The sequence below is a fragment of the Pan paniscus genome, chromosome 4 (genome assembly GCF_029289425.2).
Source record: "Pan paniscus chromosome 4, NHGRI_mPanPan1-v2.0_pri, whole genome shotgun sequence".
Taxonomy (NCBI): Eukaryota; Metazoa; Chordata; class Mammalia; order Primates; family Hominidae; genus Pan; species Pan paniscus.
This window is the reverse complement of record NC_073253.2, coordinates 77869398-77891308: the sequence shown is the minus strand read 5'-3', so window position 1 is coordinate 77891308 and position 21911 is coordinate 77869398. Positions and strand designations below refer to the sequence as shown.

General features: G+C 38.5%; 1 protein-coding gene across 2 annotated transcripts in view; it reads right to left on the bottom strand.

The window, feature by feature from the left end:
* Positions 1-21911, bottom strand: part of ZFR (zinc finger RNA binding protein) — a 90611-nt gene that overhangs the window by 58898 nt on the left and 9802 nt on the right. For both annotated transcript variants that reach the window (XR_008625396.2, XM_034960212.3), the window contains exons 3-5: positions 6451-6733; positions 4290-4434; positions 1602-1820 (exon numbers count right to left, since the gene is read on the bottom strand). Coding sequence is in view for 1 of the 2 variants with exons in the window: in XM_034960212.3 (XP_034816103.1) it covers positions 1602-1820; positions 4290-4434; positions 6451-6733 (647 nt within the window). In the remaining variant the exon portion in view is untranslated. The remainder of the gene's footprint in view (positions 1-1601; positions 1821-4289; positions 4435-6450; positions 6734-21911) is intronic.

Below are 21911 nucleotides of genomic sequence, written 5' to 3'. Positions count from 1 at the left end.
TTTATAAACCGTATTTACACATGTATATTCCATGGAAGAAAAGTAGACAGAGACATGCACTAAAATGTTAATGACAATTAGTGTCTAGGAGTAGAAATCTAGTGGTTTAACTTTTTTTCTCTTTCTAAAAAAATATAGTTTCTAATTTATAAATAATAATATATTACTCATGTAAATAAAAATTATCTTCATACTGTATAGACAACCAGAGAAAGAGAAAGGAAAGGAAGCACATATAAGAGAGAAACAATGAACAGGAAAAGCTACTCTGGTACTTCCTATTTTGTTGAAGCTAATGTGGACATTTAAAAAAAATGTGACTAATCAGATTTCATTGTAATATAATCCTAGTTACAATGATAGCTAGTCAACCAAATAGGGAGAGACAGTAAAGTCCTATCTATCTTAAATGACAGATCTAGGAATCATAAATTCAGTATTTTCTTGAGATCTTAACAAAAGATTTCTTTCCTAAATAAGGAATCTCCTGTACTATGCCTTTAATAGATTATAAAATGTCTTTCTACCATCATTCATACTGGTGAATGATGAGCAGGTCCTCATCATTCACCACTCCAGCCAGAGTTCTCAGATGATAATGTCTCCTCATTCAATTCATTTCCACCTGGTTGTCCGGTTAACTTACAAATCTGCTCACACCGCTCCATTTCTTAATATAGCCTCTGCAGCTCCCTTTCTGCCCACAAGATAAAGACACACACCATAGCAGAGCACACATGGCTTTACATACTCTGACACTTCTAGCCTCATCTACTGACATTTACCCCATGTATCCTGTATTCCAGCCACAATGAACTGCAGTTCTCAAACACTCCATGCATGCCTAATTCATCATTGTATCCCTAGCACCCTAGAGTAAGAGATAAGAAATCTCTGAGAAATAAAAGAGTGTCATTCACAGCATATCTTCTGGGAGGAATACAAAAGCTGAGTCTCTACAAAAAAGGCAATGTGTGATCTTAATCACTGTGAAAATGCAAACTTCCTCAGTTAGAAATTGGCAACAGCAGTGGACACAAAAAGGTTTTAGCCATTGTACCTCTCTGGGAGAAATATATAATTATTTAAGGAAAATAAAGGTACTCTGTTCTTCCAAAAAAGGTGTGTTACATAACCACCATCTTATGGATGTTTAGAAAGGGCTACCCAACATTTCCATGATGAACTATTTCTGATAATAAATAGCTCTTTGAGAGCCAAAATAAACAGAAATAATTTGTCTGTAGTATTCCCTGAGTATTAACCTTGAGTTTTCAATTTCATTTGGAAAAGCAGGAAAGTAAACAATCCTGTAGAAAACTGGGTGTTACTTCCTTTAATTGCAATGCTAAGCCCAAGACTCATAATGAGCTTTAAAACCCCCAAGAACATATTATATTCTTCTAAGATCTTCTCCTCCCCACGCTCCAAAAAAAGCATACAATTTACAGAACAGTCACATTATGTACCTATATTTATGTCTATCAATTAATTTAATTCCTATTATTGGGAGTAAGATAATTTCAAAGACAATCAAGATAGTTTCTACTAAGTCTCTTCCTAATTTGTTTACTCATTTAAACACAGTTTATCAGTCTTACCAGAATATGTAACTGCTGTGGTACTGTAAGTAGCACTCTGAGTATAGGATGGCACCACAGTAGCCGCAGCTGCTACTGGCTGTACGGTGGAGGATACAGGATAGATGGAGAAAGTAGTGGTAGCTGGACTTGGTGTGGCTGGTTTTATGGCTGTCACTTGTCGAGTTTGCTGGGCTTGAGTATACTGAGTTGCACCTTGGCTGTAACCTGCTTTGGGGGCTGAAGTAGGAAAGAGACATCAGAAAATTAGAAGAGTAAGCCACTATAGTTACTGTACCAGTATCCTTAAAAGCTGGAAAGAATAGGTACAAACATCATTAACTATAAATTTTATGCCAGCAATTTCTCCTTAGCAAAAGGCATAAAACTCTTATTACCAATATGAATAGAATATACAAATAAATATACTATCTTCTGCCAAATGCTTTCTATGTATTTCCAAAATGATTATTTTGGCAAAACTTATAACTAACTGAAATAGCAGTGCTACCACTAAACAAACTTTTCTGAAAAGGAGTGTGTGTGTGTGTGTGTGTGCGTGTGCACTAGTCAGTCTACTTCAGTTAGGCTTAATATTGGAAACAGGACAGAATGAGTTACAATGTACATATTTCAATTCACAGTAAAAACTTCAATGTTTAATCATATGAAACTTGTTCATATACCATTTATTGCATTTTAACTGATTTTTCCATAGTGAACTACAATCTAACAAGGTACTACATAATTTTTCAAATGTCAATAACTTGAATGCAGCTATTCTTAAATGGCTGCCACTGATGTCTGTCAACTTCTTTGCTGCCTCTGACATACTCAAAACAATGTATATTTTGAAAGAGTCTCAGAAGCCTTATGACTAAATTAATAATCACTTGTAAATGATCACTAAAGCACATAAATGTTATTTCTGAAAAAGGCCCAAAATCACGGGGCCAAGCTCATTTTTTGTTCAGTTAAGTAAAAGTACATTAGAACTTTTATCTTTTTTTTTTTGAGACAGGGTCCCACTCTGTTGCCCAGGCTGAAGTATGATGGTGTGATCATGGCTCACTGCAACCTCAAACTCCTGGACTCAAGTGATCCTCCCACCTCAGCCTCTCAAGTAGAACTTTTATCTCAAGTAGAACTTATCTGCTTATGAAATTTGATCCATGTAACACAAAAAGATAATACTTTACAGAGATGAGACTAATATCCAAGAGCTAAATAACTTACACAAGTCACAGCAATACCAGAGTTAGACTAAATCAAGATCTTCTCTTAGATAATTTAGCACTCAAGCACAACCTAAGCTTGGTAATTAAACAGGAAGTTTACTATAAATTATTATACACGGAAATCAATAGAGAAGAGACCACAAGGCTGGGCATGGTGGCTCACGCCTGTAATCCCAGCACTTTGGGAGGCCGAAGTGGGCAGATCACCTGAGGTTAAGAGTTCAAGGCCAGCCCAACCAACATGGAGAAACCCTGTCTCTAATACAGAATTAGCTGGGCATGGTGGCGCATGCCTGTAATCCCAGCTACTTGAGAGGCTGAGGCAGGAGAATCGCTTGAATCCAGGAGGTGGAGGTTGCGGTGAGCCAAGATTGCACCACTGCACTCCAGCCTGGGCGACAAGAGTAAAACTCCATCTCAAAAAAAAAAAAAAAAAAAAAAAAAAAGAGAAGAGACCACAGGAATAGTCAGATAGTCACTATAATTCAAAACATGTTAAAACCACTTTTAAGGGACACATAAAATCTTAGAACTAGAAGGGGCCCTACTGAAATTTGGGTCAACTACCTCATTTACAGGTAAGAGAACAGAGATAAGAGAGGTAAAAAATCACTTGCCCACATTAGCAATAAAGCCAGTACTGGAAGCCAATTCTACTCTCTTACAATCCAAGGCTCTACCCACACCCTCACACCCTTCAAAAATAATTAAAGGAAGTGCCCATTTTTTTTCTTTCTTTTTTTTTTTTAATTATACTTTAAGTTCTAGGGTACATGTGCACAACATGCAGGTTTGTTACATATGTATACATGTGTCATGTTAGTGTGCTGCACCCATTAACTTGTCATTTACATTAGGTGTATCTCCTAGTGCTTTCCCTCCCCCCACCCCAAGAACTGCCCACTTTTCAAAAGCTTTGTTTTAAAAATTATCAAGTCTCTCTCTAAAAAAAAAAAAATCCATCTTTTAAAGTCTGTAAATATACAGGTTTCTTTGCAAATGAAATGCTTCCTAGATTTGAACCATTCTACATACTGTATTTAACATGATTGGTGGCTGATAACAGAACCAACTGTCATTAGTGATCAGAGAAAGATTAATTAAAAATATGGGCCCATTAAAGGGTCTCCACTGGTTACAAAGGCTGTTTGTTGGCAGTATCATATGTTCTGGGCATTTCTGGCAAAGATAAAAATGTGTTCAGAAGTTATCATCACAGGTTCTTTTGCACAGCTTATTTCAGCAGGGATGGACTGTGGGCTGAAAGTCCAGAAATGGAGTACATTTCCAGGAGAGAAAGGCATGATTATGAATTGTGACTCCAAGGCATTTAGTAGGACATGTCTAGAACCTGCCTCCTAAGATGATGTGATATGAGTTTAGATGGACTCAAAAGCTTATCTTCATTAAACACAGTAAGTCATATACTTCAATAGTTTACAAAGAAACTCTGTAGGTTAAGAAAACCCACCTGTCTGATAGTAAGTTTCAGCAACAGAAGGCTGAGGTTGGGCAGCGGCAGCTACAGCAGCAGCAGTTGCTGTTGGTTGTTGGTAGTACTGCTTACTATCATAAGCTACAGCAGGAGCTGTGGACCTTACATATGAGTATGAATCCTAAAGAAAAGGAATGAAAGAAAATCTTGCTATGAGACAAGTGGAAGGAAAAAAATACTTACTGTATAGAAGTGCAATAAAGGAAAACAAAACACTAAATACATAGTTTCATGACAGACCTAAACATAAAAGAATCAAATTAAATACACAGAAGATTCATTTTGTACTTCATTAAAATAATATCAAGGCTGGGTGTGGTGGCTCACGCCTGTAATCCCAGCACTTTGGGAGGCCAAGCCGGGCGGATCACGAGGTAAGCAGATAAAGACCATCCTGGCTAACACGGTGAGACCCCGTCTCTACTAAAAATACAAAAAATTAGCCGGGCATGGTGGCGGGCACCTGTAGTCCCAGCTACTCGGGAGGCTGAGGCAGGAGAATGGCATGAACCTGCGAGGCGGAGGTTGCAGTGAGCCAAGATTGCGCCACTGCATTCCAGCCTGGGCGACAGAGAGAGATTCTGCCTCAAAAAAAAAGAAAAAAAAAATCAAAAGCATTTCAAGCAGCATGTTGAACTTTTACAATCAGAACAATCACCAAAACATTTCTAAATAATACTTAAGTAAAAATTAATTTTATTAAAAAAGTCACAGAAGTTTTGCCTTAAAGATGGATCCTACAATATTGCAAAAGAACACTTGTGTTACTAAACTTTGTAATTGCTCCTTTTCAGTATTTCTTTTTCAAGAAAGATCAAGGTGAGCTGAGTGAATTCTGGCAGTCCATGAAGTAAAGAGGGGTAGAAAGGTATGTAGGTGAAATGGTTGAAGTAGCAGGTAGGGCCCAGAAAACACTGGGTTTCACAGACACTATTAAAAACAACAAAATTTATTATATTTTGTCTCTGGGCATAAATAATCACACCTCAAAAGGAATTTCATTTAGTAACCTGCCTAAAATTAATAGCAAATACTAATATTGTTGATTTACATTTCAATTTTTTACTGCATAAATTCCTATGCTTTAGAAAGAACATAGCAAAACCAGGGAAAGTTCAGAAGGATCAAAGTTTAAAAAACAGATCCTAAAAGCAAATAAGCAAAAAAACAGATTAAAGAAATTAGGACCAAATTTAATTTAAATAAGCAAGTAGTAATCTAGCACTGTTTTCAAACATAATAAAGAGAATGTAGAATTCCTATAAGACTGAGTAAGAGGCAACTGGATGAATAAGGGCATGATCAATTTTTGTTATAATATGTATTAAAAAAGAACATCTTGACAGGATAAATGTAAAGGGGACAGAATCTCCACCTTTGCTAAGTTTCAAGAAGAAAATATGTAATATGTTTGTCCTGCTCTCAAAATATTCTCAAAATAGGAGACATACCTGTGTTCCAGATGAATAATGCTCTAGTACAAACAAGGGAAGTCTTTTCTATGTCTTCAGTTAAAACAATAACAAACAAACTTGGGGTAAACAATGAAATATTTAACTAGCAATTAATGTGAAAGTTTTTAACAGACAGCTATAAATAATAGAGTCAAATGGATGGGGGGTGAGAGGAAGGATTAATACAAAGCTCATTGCAAGGAATTTTTTTTTTTCTTGAGACAGGGTCTCGCTCTGTCACCCAGGCTGGAATGCAATGGCATAATCCTGGCTCACTGCAGCCTCTGCCTCCTGGATTCAAGTGATTCTCGTGCCTCAGCCTCCTGAGTAGCTGGGACTACAGGTGCGCACCACTGCACCCAGCTAATTTTTGTATTTTTAGCAGAGACGGGGTTTCGCCATGTTGGACACGCTGGTCTTGAACTCCTGACCTCAGGTGATCCACCCACCTTGGCCTCTCAAAGTGCTGGGATTACAGGCATGAGCCACCGCGCCCAGCCGGCAAGGAACCTTAATGGTTGGTATGTCCCAAACTACCAAGGAATACTCATTTACTTTTCTCTATCAGTACATGTGTATTTTGGAAGCCCCAAGTTTGAGAAGCAATGGCTAGGGCATTACATTATACACCGAAGACAAAGAAACCCGCACATTCAGGCTACCAAAACTAGTAGTTTTCTTACCTGGTAGTTTTGTGTAGTAGCTGGGGGTGGTGGTGGTGGTGCTTCTTGTTGCCTCTGAGTATAACCATAGTCAGTTGCTGTGTGTGCAGTGGGGTAGCCTCCATAAGCAGCAGCTGTTGCAGCAGCTGCAACAGCTACTGGAGCAGGCCTGGCAACTGCAACTGTGGCGGCTGCTGGTGCATAGGCAGCAGTAACTGTGTGAGCAGCTACTGGAGCCTGATGGACAGTGTAGCTAGCAACTGTAGTTGGATGAGAATAGGCTACACCCGAAGCTGGCTGCTGGCTACATTGTGGAGTACAAGAATAAATATAATACAATTTTAATATCCAGGAGTTAACCAACTTCAATTAAAAGCTATTCAACTGAAATAAAAAGCACATTTTCAAGTAATTTAATCACGGACCACAAAAGGTCAAGTACTTGAACTCAATAAACTTCCTATTCAATATCATATTTATTACTGTTCTGTAATTTTCATTCTTTTTTTTTAAATTTTCATTCTTTAATCTCAATACATTATATAGTCACACGTTTCAGATCATAGATTGTATCACATAACAGGAATTAAAAACTAGGATAAAAAACAGTATTAGGAAGAAAAGAAAAAACTGACCAAATTAGGAACTTTAGTGTTAGTTACATGTAAAGTTCTTTATTATGTTGTACAGTTTTACAAATCTCTACAAAGAAATCATAAGAAAAATATTCTATTCTAGCCCAATTACAGAAAGAAATTTAAGGTAGAAACTACTGACCAGCTGATTAAAAAATACTTCTGTTGCTTTAGGACAGTTGGTATTCAACTGGGGGAATTTTTCCCCCAGGGGACATATGGCCATATCTGCATATATTTTTGATGACCAAACTGCAGAGGAGGTGGTGATATGTGAGCTACTGGCATCTAGTGGATAGAGGCCAGGGATGCTGTTACAAATCCTACAATGCACAGGACAGCCGTGCATAACAAAGAATTATTTAAAGTATGTCAATAGTGCTGAGGGTTGAGAAGTTCTGTTCCAGGGTACAAAACCTACAATGGAATATCTATTATTTTAGATACATTTTCCAGCTTACAGGGAGCATTTCATTATACAAAGTTACTTTTAAATATATAATAGCATGTTTTGTAAAAGAAGACACAAATCAGATGCTTTGCAATTAAAAACATTTAAACCTCAAAGAGACAAAAACATTTTCCAAAACAGCAATCAAATGAATTTCTAGCTAAAGTTCTTACAGCAATATGTTTATTTTAACTTTTAAACTGAAAGCCTGTATCACTAAAACCAAAGGCCTACAGATGTTAGCATATAAAAGTGTATTTCTTGTTCTAGGTTTTCTGAATAATACACTCAATTCCACAAGGTAAAGCTACATTACTAAGGCAGAAACACCTACTAAAAAAAGAAGAGCCCCAACAGTTATTTAGCTGATAGGTTTTAGGCTGACCACATTTTAGTATGAGCCAACAACTAAGAATAGCTAAGAGAAAGAAAAAAAAAAAGTTGAAGCTGCACTAATTAACTCAGTCTCTGATTGATGGTCTATAGTACAAGGTATTCTGTACTGGTGTGCATAGTAACATAGAAATATAGTACAGAATTAAGTTAAAATTTGGGGCTATCATATTTTAACTGTATTAGGGAAAACACTGATAAACTAGGAAGTTCATATTAGATTGTAAGATTCCAAAGGGAATCAATGTGAAGGTCAGAGATATGGGTTTTAATTTCATATAAAAAGGGGAGGACACCTGGAGAAATTCAGTCTAGAAAAGGTGACAGATGCCTTCTAATAGAAGACACTTACTCCATGCTGCTCCAGAGAACAGAACTAGAACCAATAGTTGGAAGTTACAGGGTGGCAGATTTCAGTCCAATATGAAAAAGAAAACAAAAAACAAAAAACAAAAAAAACTTAGAACAGAGTCCAAAGAAACTCATATAATTTCTATCTGGATGAGGTTTCCATATTTTGATATAAAACTAACATTTTCTACATATATGCCAATATGACAGGAAAAGTTTACATTAAAACAGTGAAAAACTTGTTTGGGAATAACATTTTCTAGGAACAACTCCATATCTGTAAGACAATGCCAGTAACATGTCATACTTTTCCAAAATTCCTAGAACTGAAAAAAAAGATACTATTTAAAATACAAATACAACAGGTCTGTGAAACTTGTATTTAACATTTACTAACAGGATAAGATTAAATACATCCAGACTAAACCACCTAAGAGTAATTTTGGTTATATAAAAGACTGTTTCTATTCATCCCACTGCTCCTTATCTAGTATTTGTCCCCAAAACATGTCCTATTAGACAAAAAGCAGGTGGGAATAGGATGGGAATGTTGAGTCAACCAGGAAGCCAATTTAACTTATACTGCCTCTGACCGTCACCCTAAATGTCCATGAGACTCAAGAAGGAATGACCATATGTTCTGGTTAATGCCTACTGCCGGTGTAATTATTACTTTTAGTACTTTTCACTCTCCTACATGTCTCAGTTTGAACAATAAATTATACAGTCACCAGTCCCAGGAAAAGATGAAATATGAAAAACATGCCAGCAGATTTAGCAATTGCTATTTACACATCCCTGGCATTGTCTAACTCTGCTCTGTATAGCCAGGTCTCTAACCATCATCTGGACTGGAACCATATCTTCTACCAAAAGCATGAGGAAGGCTGGGCACGGTGGCTCACACCAGTAATCCCAGCACTTTGGGAGGCCAAGGCAGCAGGACTGCTTGAAGTCAGGAGTTTGAGACCAGCCTGGACAACGTAGAAAGACCACATCTCTACAGAAAATTTTTTAAAAATTAGCCACACATGGTAGTGTGTGCCTCTAGTCCCAGCTAGTCAGGAGGCTGAGGTGGGAGGATCACTTGAGCAGAGGAGGTTGAGGCTACGGTGAACCATGATTGTGCCACTGCACTCCAAGCTTGGATGACAGAGTAAAACCTGTCTCAAAAAAAAAAAAAAAAAAAAAAAAGGAAGCCAAGAAACACTTCAAGCGTCAGACATAAATGGAAGAGTACTTTCCCTGAGGAGAAACAGGAAAAGAAAGCACGTAAGCAATTATTACAGAGTACACACACTCTATATTCTTACTCAAGAAATGGCCAGCTCCTTACTTACTTATCAACAACAACAAAAAGTGAGCCAGGGACTCACTACAAAAAATAAGACTTTCAAGACTTCCAGGCAATCTTACTGCTTAAAAAAATAACAGTCAAGCTGGGCACGGAATACCTGTAATCCCAGCACTTTGGGAGGCCAAGAAGGCTGGATCTTGAGTTTGAGACCAGACTTGGCAACACAGTGAGACTCCATCACTACAAAAAACACAAAAATTAGCCGCGTGTCGTGGCATGCATCTGTAGTCTCAGGTATTTGGGTGGCTGAGACAAGAGGATCACTTGAGCCCAGGAGGCAGAGGTTGCAGTGAGCTGAGATCATACCACTGCAAGCCTGGGCAACAGAGTGAGACCCCTGTCTCAAAAAAAATTTTTTTTTAATTTAAAAAAAGTTTTAAAAAATGAACAGACAACACAAATCACCACATGTCTGAAGAAAGCCTATTATAAACTGCAAAACAATTAAGAATGACCATGTGGGAAATGAACATATGAAGGCCACAGATGAGAATTTTCAAAAACTCTAATTTGTATCTATAAAACAAGAACTTTATACTACCTAGAAGAGAAGATAAAGTTGAGAAATAGACAAGATAAATATATGAAAAATATAAAAGAAAGGATAAGTCTAGAAGGCCCAATGTCCTGACTGAAGGAATGACAGAAAAGAAAAAAGATAAAAAAAATTAAGAAATAAAATTTCCCACTCCTGACGTGAACCACGTTTTCAAATTCAAAAAGCTCACAGAGAGCAAAACAGAGTGAAAAAAACAAACCTAGAGACATAGCATTTTACTTTTCAAGACAAAAAGATCCTGTCTCCAGAGAGGGAAAAACTGGGCACCTGCAACTAAATGAAAACTAGACTTCTTACTGGTAACACTAAAGCAAGAAGATAAGGTATTATCTTCAAAATTCAAGGGAAAATGATTACTAATGTAGAATTTTGTACCCAGCCAAACTATGGAGGCAGAATAAAGATTTTTTAACCATTCAAGGATGGAAGGAGTTTACCTACTATAACCTTTTCTTAGGAAGCTACATGAAGATATATTCCAGCTAAAACAAAAAGTAAACCAAGAAAACATGGGATCCTGCAAACAGATGAAAGCCTAGGTCAGCAGCTGTGGTGGCAGCAGGCCCAGAGAGAAGTGAGTATAGATTGGAATTAGGGGAAGGACAGAAGCCTCTCAGAGAAAGATATCCAGAAAAACAGAGGACTTGGCACAGAGCCAGTAGACAGGGAGCCTAGACAAATTTTAAGAAATGACAACATGATTAAGAAAAAAAGGTAGGCTGGGCGCGGTGGCTCACGCCTGTAATCCCAGCACTTTGGGAGGCCGAGGTGGGTGGATCACGAGGTCAGGAGATAGAGACCACGGTGAAAGCCCGTCTCTATTAAAAATACAAAACATTAGCTGGGCGCAGTGGCGGGCACCTGTAGTCCCAGCTACTCAGGAGGTTGAGTCAGGAGAATGGCGTGAGCCCAGAAGGCGGAGCTTGCAGTGAGCCGAGATCACGCCACTGCAGTCTCACCTGGGTGAAAGAGTGAGACCCCGTCTCAAAAAAAAAAAAAGAAAAGAAAAAAAGGTAATGAATGAATTCAGGAAATGTAAACTGCTCAAGAAAGGCATGATCCCAATAAAAGACTTTATAGGTGAGCAATCAGTATGGTATAAAAGAGGAAAAAATCCATTTGAACTTGAGCCTAGGAAGATTTTCTAATAAGCGGTACAGGATTGTAAAATGGAACACATTAGAAATCATAATCATAGAATGGTACTAGGCTCCACAATAAATACTATTGATAAGATAAAAGTTTTTGCTTTAAAGTTTTAGAATCAATCTAAATTAGAGAAGATAAACTATGATTACAGAATATAATGTAAATGTTATCATAAATAAGAGTATACATTAAGTTTGGGGAGTGAAGTAGGGAAAGAGAAGGAGTGAAACACAAGAGTTTCAAGAATTTTTAAAAACTACAGAGTACTCATATACTGTCTAGCTTTGATGGAACTAGAAATGGAGTATACTGTCTAAATTAACAGAAATAGTCTGAATTTGGGAAGAGGAGAAATGAGAAGAGAGCATATGCAATGCAGTCCTAAACTGTGATTGTAGGAAATAAAAATATATGCATAAAGTTGATAAGTTACAAAATAGCAAAAAAGGAACACTATTCAGTGATGTGGAGGTTAGCACCAAAAGAAATAAAACCAGAATGCTTTAAAGGTCTCTGGGGAGTTTTTAATTTGTATACAACAGTGGTTCTCAATGTGATCCAGGGACTCCTCTAAGGGTTCCTGAGACCCTTTCAGGAGGTCCACACAAGGTTGTTCTCTTTTTAATTACACACTGGTGTGAGGCCAGGCTGCCTTCATATATTTTAATCCAAATAATTTACTGCAACAGTCTGAATGCAAAAGCAAATTTTAGAATATTCTTAATTTAAGACATTAAAAAGATTTGTACAAATGTAAAACAATGCCTCTCATCTCACTGTTTTTGAAACTAATTTTTCATAAGCATATTTTTGGTTAATGTGTAATAGTTTTATTCTTTCTTTTTGAGTCGGAGTCTCACTCTGTTGCCCAGGCTGGAGTGCAGTGGCACAGTCTCGGCTCACTGCAACCTCTGCCTCCTAGGTCAAGCAGTTTTCCCTGCCTCAGCCACCCGAGTAGCTGGGATTACAGGCAGCTGCCACCTTCTGGCTAATTTTTGTATTTTTAATAGAGACACGGTTTCACCATGTTGGCCAGGCTGGTCTCAAACTCCTGACCTCAGGTGATCCACCCGCCTTGGCCTCCCAAAGTGCTGGGATTACAGGCATGAGCCACCGTGCCCAGCCTAATTCTAATATAGTAAATACCAATATAACCCAAATAAACAAAAACTCTGGGATTCTGAATAATTAGAAGTGCTACAGGAATCCTGAAACCCAAAAGTTTGAGAATCTTCATTTCATGATGCAGACCATTAACTTGAGTCTGTAATGGTTATTCACCATTTATTTTCTTGGTCTCTATTTATTATCCCTTTATGCAAAAAGTTTCTGTCACGCAACAGGAAAATGAAATTGCTTAATTCATTAATAAAAACTACTAATTACAGTAAAATAAGGTTTATAATTAATAGAAACCTAGCAGAAAATTGTTTAATCTAAACCCAAGATATGAAATCACTAGTAAGTGGCAGAGTAAAAGCCAGAACCTAAGCAGTGTGGCCCCAGTGTGTATGTGCTCTTAACCATCACATCTACTCTCTACAACATTTGTGTTTTCTTTAACAGTTTAAAATACGGTGACAAGTTCAACATATAAATCAATGTAATACACATTAATAAAATGGAAGACAAAACCCAAGCGATCATCTCAATAGCATTTGACAAGATTCAACATCCTTTTATGATTAAAAAAAGAAAAAAAAAAAAAAACCTCAACCAACTAGGAATTGAAGGAAATAACCTCAATATAATAAAAACTATGAAAAGCCCATAGCTAACCTCACACTCGATGACACACTGAAAGCTTTTCCTCTAAGATCAGGAAGAAGACAAAGCTGCATGCTTTTACTGCTTCTATTCAACATAGTACTTAAGTTCCAGCCAAAGCAATATGGCAGGAAAAATAAAAGGCATCCAAATTAGGCCAGGTGCTGGTGGCTCACACCTGTAATCACAGCACTTTGGGAGGCCTAGGCAGGTGGATCACTTCAGCCCAGGAGTTCGAGACCAGCCTGGCCAACACAGTGAAACCCCGTCTCTAATAAAACTACAATAAATTAGCCATACATGCTGGCACGTGCCTGTAGCCCCAGCTACTTGGGAGGCTGAAGCACGGGAACTGCTTGAAAACCCAGGGGGCGGAGGTTGCAGTGAGCTGAGATTGTGCTACAGCACTCCAGCCTGGATGACAAAGAAACACTCTTTCTAAAAAAAAAAAAAAAGCATCCTAATTGAAAAAGATCAAGCCATCTGTTCACAGATGACATCATTTTATACATGGAAAACACTAAACACTCCACAAAAAACTGTTAGAACTAATAAAGGAAATAAGCAAAGTTACAGGATACAAAAATCAGTTGCATTCCTATACGTTAACAATAAACAGGCAATTAAGAAAACAATTCCACTTACAATAGCGTCAAAAAGAATAAAAAACTCAGGCCAGGTACTGTGGCTGGCTCACGCCTGTAATCCTAGCACTTTCAGAGGCTAAGCTGGGAGGACAATATAGTGAGACCTCATCTGTACGAAAAATACAAAAAACAATTAGTAGTGCATGATGACACGTGCATGTAGTCCCAGCTACTTGGGTGGCTGGGATCACCTGAGCCCAGGAGGTCAGGGCTGCAGGTGGCCGTGATCGTGCCAGTCTGGGCAACACAGCAAGACTCTGTCTCCAAAAAAAAAAAAAAAAAAAAAAGGAAAAGAAAAGAAAACAACCTTACGAATAAACCTAGCCAAGAAGGTGAAAAACGTGTGTATTAAAAACTACAAAACACTGCTGGAAGATTTAAAGACACAAATAAATGGAAAGACATCCCATGTTCACGGATTAGAAGGCAAACTATTGTTAAGATGTTAATACTACCCAAAGTGATCTAAAAATTCAGTGAAATTCCTATAAAAATCCCAGTGATTTTTTTTTTTTTGCCAGAAAAGAAATCTATCCTAAAATTCCTGTGGAATCTCAAGAGATCCCTAACAGCAAAACAACCTTAAAATATTAGAACAAAGTTGGAAGTCTCACACTTGCTAATTTCAAACTATGATAATCAAAACAGTATAGTGCTGGCATACAGACATACAGACCAATGAAATAGAATAGAGGACCCAGATATATAGCCTTGCATATACAGTCAAATAATTTTTGACAAGGATGCCAAGACCATTCAGTGCGTTGTCTTCTCAACAAATGGTGTTAGGAAAACTGGATATCCACACGAAAAGGAAAAAAGCTGGAGCTTCACCTTACAAAATATACAAAAATTAACTCAAAATGGATGAAAGATCTAAATGTAACAGCTAAAACTATACAACTCTTAGTAGAAAACACAAAGGAAAAAAGCTTCATGACATGAAATTTGGCAATGATTTATTGGATGTGACATCAAAAGCACAGGCAAAAAATTAGACAAATGAGACTACACCAAAATTAAAAACCTCTGTGTGGCTGAGTGCAGCGACTCATGCCTGTAATCCCGGCACTGTGGGAGGCCGAGGTGGGCAGATCACCTGAAGTCAGGAGTTCGAGACCAGTCTGGCCAACATGGTGAAACCCTGTCTCTACTAAAAATACAAAAATTAGCCAGGCGTGGTGGCACATGCCTGTAGTCCCAGCTACTCAGGGGGCTGAGGCAGGAGAATCGCTTGAACCAAGGAGGCGGAGGTTGCAGTGAGCCGAGATCATGCCACTGCACTCCAGCCTGGGCAACAGAGAGAGTCTGTCTCAAAAAAAAGAAATTAGTCTAGCATGTAGGTACATGCCTATAGTCCCAGCTACTCAAGAGGCTGAGACAGGAGGATCACTTGAGCCTAGGAGGAGTTAGAGACTTCAGTGAGCTGTGACTGCACCACTACACTTCAACCTGAGCGAAGAGGAAGACTCTGTCTCAAAACAAACAATTATAGTACGTTTAGCAGTTGGGTGACTGACATCATCCTACAAATATCTTTTATGAGGCAGTAACAAGAGAAGTCACAGAGCAGCACCAGTCTGCCTACCACACTTTGAGTAGTATAAAAGCAGAGCGTCCCACCAGATGTTGGTGTTAGTTCTCAGGGAGAATGCACAGTGCATGAGTGGCCTGAGGGAGGCCCCGATTCTGTTGCCTGCAGCTGCAATATCCCTTATTCAAGGCTCCAATCTCTCAGCTTACACAGCAAGCTACTGCACAAATATCACTTTCCGTGTTAGCAGAGACATGGAAGAATTGGAAAGCAACAGCTTACAACTTTGGGGCTACCAAACGAACCACCACAGTAGGTGAATTAGAAGAAAGTCTTCTTACATCTTTTTTTTTTTTTTTTTTTTTTTTGAGACGGAGTCTTGCTCTGTCGCCCAGGCTGGAGTGCAGTGGCGTGATCTCGGCTCGCTGCAAGCTCCACCTCTCGGGTTCACGCCATTCTCCTGCCTCAGCCTCCCGAGTAGCTGGGACTACAGGCGCCCGCCACCACGCCCGGCTAATTTTTTTGTATTTTTAGTAGAGACGGGGTTTCACCGTGTTAGCCAGGATGGTCTCGATCTCCTGACCTCGTGATCCGCCCGGCTTGGCCTCCCAAAGTGCTGGGATTACAGGCTTGAGCCACTGCGCCTGGCCTCTTCTTCCATCTTTTAAGGGAGAACTGTAAGGGAACTTTTTCCTATATCAGTCTTGCTCTGGGTAAAGAAGAGAAAAGACTTTCCTGACAGTTCTTAGGCACAAGACATGGTGAAACCCTGTCTCCACTAAAAAATACAAAAATAAGCCAGGTGTGGGTAAAGAAGAGAAAATACTTTCCTGACAGTTCTTAGGCACAAGACAGTCTTCCCCTAGGTTTGGACTCTAGAATTCACATTATCTGACCAGGCAAATTCCCAACCAAGAAGTTAGTTTAATTCAGACTGACTATCTATTATCTGAAATGCATGGGACCAGAAGTTTCTGATTTTGGAATATTTGCATTACACTTACCTGTTGAGCAAGCCTAACCCGAAAATACTTAACCTCTGTAACTCAAGGCTGACAGTGCTTCCAGGTCACACAAAACACATATTCTTCTGTAAATGCTGCAAATAACGTTCCAACAAACAGGAAACCTCAATCAAAAAAATCTTAAGAGGCCAGGCGCAGTAGCTCATGCTTGTAATCCTGGCATTTTGGGAGGTCAAAGAGGGAGAATCACTTGAGGCTAGGAGTTTGACACTAGGCTGGGTAATAAAGGGAGGCCCTGCCTTTAAAAAAAAAATTTTTTTTGTTTTAATTAGCCAGGTATGGTGGGGTCCTGAAGGCTGAGGCAGGAGGACTGCTTGAACCCAGGAGGTTGAGGCTGCTGTGAGCCACAACTGCACCACTGCAATCCTGGGTGATGTTGCCTGGGATGTAGCCTGGGTGACAGAGTGAGACCCTATTTCAAAAAAAAAAAAAAAAAAAAACATGATAAAACCCAAGGGAAATACACTAATATAAGCAAAAGTGTACAGAATTAAAAGAAAAAAAATTTTTTGAGACCACAGGCATTAGAATTATTGGATACAAAATGTTTAAGCACACTTGAAGTAAAAGAGATTGTCAAAACTAAGACTAAGGAACAAGATGGGTCAAAAACAACCAAATGAACTTTTAAAACTAAATCATCTGACAAATTTATAGTCAGGAACTCAGATAGGTTATTGCATAACTAATTAAACATGGCTGGCAATAAACTGGTGAATGAGAAAATTATCTGTAAAAATTACCCAGAATGCACAGAGAGAGAGGAAGAGATGAAAAACTTTAAAGAGATTAAAATACTTGGAAGATAAAATAAAAAGTGGTTAACTTACATCTAATTGGAATTACAAATGGAGAGAAAGACTAGGAAGGAATATAGAAAAAAAACGTCAAGAGATTCCCTAAAATTAATGAAAGATAACAATGTTCAGATTCAGGAGTCCCAAGAAACCCTAGTAAACAAGAATTCACAGTAAGATATATCTAAGTGAAACTGTAAACATGAAAGATAAAGAAAAACTCTTATGAGCAGCCAGAGGGAAAAAACTGCCTACAGAGATTAAGTGATGACTACTCAAGGAGGTAGAATCAAAGATATTTTAAGATGAAGAAAAAAAAACCAAAAAAATCTCAGGCTGATTGTGGTGCCTCACACCTGTAATCCCAGCACTTTGGGAGGCTATTGCAGGCAGATCTCTTGAGTCCAGGAGTTTGAGACCAGCCTGGGCATCACAGTGAAACTCTGTCTCTACTAAAAAATACAAAAATTAGCTAGGCATGGTGGCGTGCCTGTAATCCTAGCTACTCAGGGGGCTGAGGTGGGAGGACTGCTTGAGCCCGGGAGGTTGAAGCTGCAGTGAGCTGAAATTGCACCACTGCACTCCAGCCTGGGCAACACAGTGAGACCCTGTCTCAAAAAACGAAAGCAAGAGGGAAAACCTGTTTTTTAGACCCACGCTAATGGAAATTCTCAAAGATTTACTTTAGAAAGAATAAAAATGATCTCAGAATGAATGAATGTTGAGCAAAAAGAGTGGTAAATATGAAGGTAAACTTAAATAATCATTGACCATATAAAACAAGTAATTGTGTCCAACAGTAATTGGTCACGGGGTTAAAAAAATCTGAGCTATCATATAACAAGAACACAAAATCAGGAGGACTGATCAAGTTTAAAATATTTTAAGTCTATTGGTTAGGGGAATAAAACTAATGACTAACTTTAGACTAAGTGAAATATTCATGTTAAATTTCTAGAGGAACCACTACCAGGTGGAAACAGAATATTGTATTTCTGCAGTTATAAAGAATGAAGTGGGAAAAATCTAAAGAAAACATAGACAGCTTCTGTTATTCACATTAAATGTGCTTTTCGTACCTTAGAAAACATACTGTGTGTGTGCATGTTTCAATTTTGGGTAAAACAGCAAAGTAGTTGATAGATACAACATTTCTTTCTCTTTCATGGCACATGAAACACAATCTGACCTTCCCTTTAGTCCAAGTTTAATGCTCAACAGTGTTGGACTTTTCTAGGACAAATTGTGGCATTTTATGTATCTACGAAACTACTGACATTTAAATGTCTTTAAATTAGGTATAACATTGAAAAAAAAAAAAAAAGACAAACTTCCTCACAGAATCACCCCAAAGACAAAGCAACTTTATTCTTTTTGTTTTGTTTTTGTTTTTTAACCCAACAGGGTTTACTGTTTCCCAGTAAGTGCAGTGGCAAGATCATGGCTCACTGCAGACTAGACTCAGATGATCTTCCCACCTCAGCCTCCCGAGTAGTAGCTGGGACTACGCATGTGTGCCAGCATGCCCAGCTATTTTTTTTTTTTTTTTGGACACAGGGTCTCACTTTGTCACCCAGGCTGGAGTGCAGTGGTATAAACGTGGCTCACTGCAGCCTCAACCTCCCAGGTTCAAGCGATCCACCCACCTCAGCCTCCTGAGTAGCTGGGACCACAGAAACCTGCCACCAAACCCGGGTAATTGTTTGCAGAGATGCTGGTCTCGCTATGTTGAGCTGGGGATGTTGAGGGTACAGTGAACTTTGATTGCGCCACTGCAAGTTTGTGCATCAAAGTTGAACAGTTAGTTGTATTTAGAGAACACAGTCCATATACCTTTCAGGGCAATATGGAATAAAAAATTGGGTTTACTATAATGTAGGTAATAGCTCACTAAATGTGAGGTGATGGCCCATTGTGGTTTTGATTTGCATTTCTATGGTAGTCAGTGATGTTGAGCGTCTTTTCATATGCTTTTTGGCCATTTGTATGTCATTTTTGGTAAAGTTTCTATTTAAGTCTTCTGCCAATTTTTAAATTGGATTATTTGACTTTTGTTGAGTTTTAAGAGTTCTTTATATATAGCTGGTCTCAAACTCCTGAGGTCAAGTAATCCTCTCCCCTCAGCCTCCCAAAGTGTTGGGATTACAGGTGTGAGCCACAGCACCTGGCTATTCCTTATTCTTGATGTTGTAATGTCATGCTCCCATTATCTTTGCAATGTCATTATAATAATAATTTTATTACCATAGATTTTAGAAGAAATTTAAATTTAGGTTCCATTTCTTCTTTTTATTTTTTTCACTCTGTCACCCAGGAAGGAGTGCAGTGGTGCAATCACAGCTCACTGCACCCTCAACATCCCCAGCTCACGTGATCCTCCTACCTCAGTCTTCTAAGTAGCTGGGACCACAGGTGTACTCCACCATGCCTGGCTAATTGTTTTTTTTTTTTTTTTTTAAACAGAGATGAGGTCTTGCTATGCTACCCAGGCTGGTCTCAAACTCAGCTTCAAGTGATCCTCCCGCTTCAGCCTCCCAAAGTGCTGGGATTATAGACATGAACCACTGTGCCCTGCCGCTTGATTTCTTCTTAAACACTAGAATAAGACAGCTTATCCTACAATTCCTACCAACTCACTAGAATGGTGTAGACCACAGGGGAGCAAGGTGGTTAAATGTCGTATGAAAATTGTTAATTTTCTTGTAATCTTTAACTCACCAGGAAAGACAGCTATCACCATTTCCCATCTGCGTCCACTGGATCTTTTAAATTATTTTAATTTTAGTCATTTAACAAATAATTTCCATTAAAATAAGGGATAACGAAAAAGAACGATTAGAAACTTCTATAAATAAGAATTACAGTAGTTAAAAAATTATAGTAAACCCGAATTTTTATTCCATATTGCCCTGACTTCAAAGGTATATGGACCATGTTCTCTAAACACAGCTAACTGCTCAATTTTGATGCACAAACTTGGAACATGCCCACCTCACAAATGCTGACTCCAGATTTGAAATATATCTCTAACAAGTTCTATCTGGTTCATCATTACTTCTGGTTCTTCTTCCTGCACTTGCAGGGTCAAAATACAATCCATAAAAATTTTTTCTGAAACGTCTGATGGCTCCTATTTTGTTAAAGAGATGGCCATCTTCTTTACTCCCTACCTGCAAAACATTTTCAATTTTAGATTTGGAATGTTTAATCTAATAACTCATTTCTACACCAACTACTTTTTTCTAATCACTTTTATATAAAGCATCTGTTTTCAGCATTTGTCCACTAATGAACCATATCAAGTATATTTTAGTGCATAAACTTCACAAAAGATGAAAGAATTCACCAGGCACGGTGGCTCAGGCCTGTAATCCCTGCACTTTGGGAGGCCAAGGCAGGCGGATCGCTTGAATCCAGGAGCTTGAGACCAACCTGGGCAACATGGCAAAAACCCCATCTCTACAAAAATAAGCTGGGCACGGTGGCACATGCCTGTAGTCCCACTTAGGAGGCTGAGGAGGGAGGATCACCTGTGCCTGGGAGGCAGAGGTTTGCAGTGAGCCAAGATTGTGCCACTGCACTCCAGCGTGGGCTAGAGTTCGAGACCCTTGCCTCAAAACAACAACAAAAAGGTGAAAGAATTCTGCCAAGTATCTGCTTAGCAAAATAGGATGTTCTGGTTCTCCTCACAGAATATTATAAAACGAAGTCCCTTCTAGTGAATGACTAACTGAATGAGAATGGCATATTTCCTTTTTAATCCTTAGAAATGTATTATGTATTGATTCTTGAGTTTGAAAAATTCATGTAGGACATTATCAGCTGAAGACTTGTAGCCTGAGATTTTCTGCTTATACAATTTCAACATTATCATTGGTCTAGAGCGGTGCTTTTTGCATTCATCTCATGATATATCTGATAATTGGGAAACATTTTCCTGTGTCAACTTCCTTCTCCTTTGCTGGTATGGGCAGAGAATGAACAATTTTGCATTCTCAACTGTGTTGAAGGAAAACTAAAAGCCAACTATGAAGTTAGTGTCTCTACTTTCTTTTCTAGCTTTTTGAAAGAAGCTATGATACTTGGGCAATGCAATATCATCCAGTTATTTCACTACTGTACCACCCTTGCAGGTGATTCCAACATTCTTCCATTTTCCAATTATATTAGTCTTTAACATAGTTGGGAATACGTGATAGAGGAAATAATTCACAGAATGATAAAACAACAAAATGTTTAAGATCCCATGATATAAATCTTGCTAGATAGGATGAATTTTATTCCATTTTGAAAAATAAGGGAAATGTTTTCTTTGCTCTTTGGAAGGCCTCTAAGAAATAAAAGTCATGGAATGTCAATCCTTGTAACTAGAACTACTCAAAAAAGAAACTCACTGTTGGTTGGGTACAATAAACTCTGAAGGATACCATAAATTAATTAAAATGAAGTACTCTGTAACTTTTTCTTTCTTTCTTTTTTAAAGACAGGGTTTCACTCTGTCACCCAGGCTGGAGTGCAGTGGCTCGATCAAGGCTCACTGCAGCCTTGACCTCCCCAGGCTCCGGTGATCCTCCCACCTCAGCCTCTCGAGGAGCAGGGACCACAGGTGTATACCATGATGGGGGGTTAATTTTTGTAGAGGCAAGTGGATTGCTTGAGGTCAGGCTGGTGACCTCAATTCCTGGGCTCAAGGAATCCACCCACATCAGCCTCCCAAAATGCTGGGATTACAGGCATGAACCACAACACCCGACCTCTGTAACTTTTTATACTCACGAAAAATAAATCCTTCATCATTTCTCAAATGTATTAACACT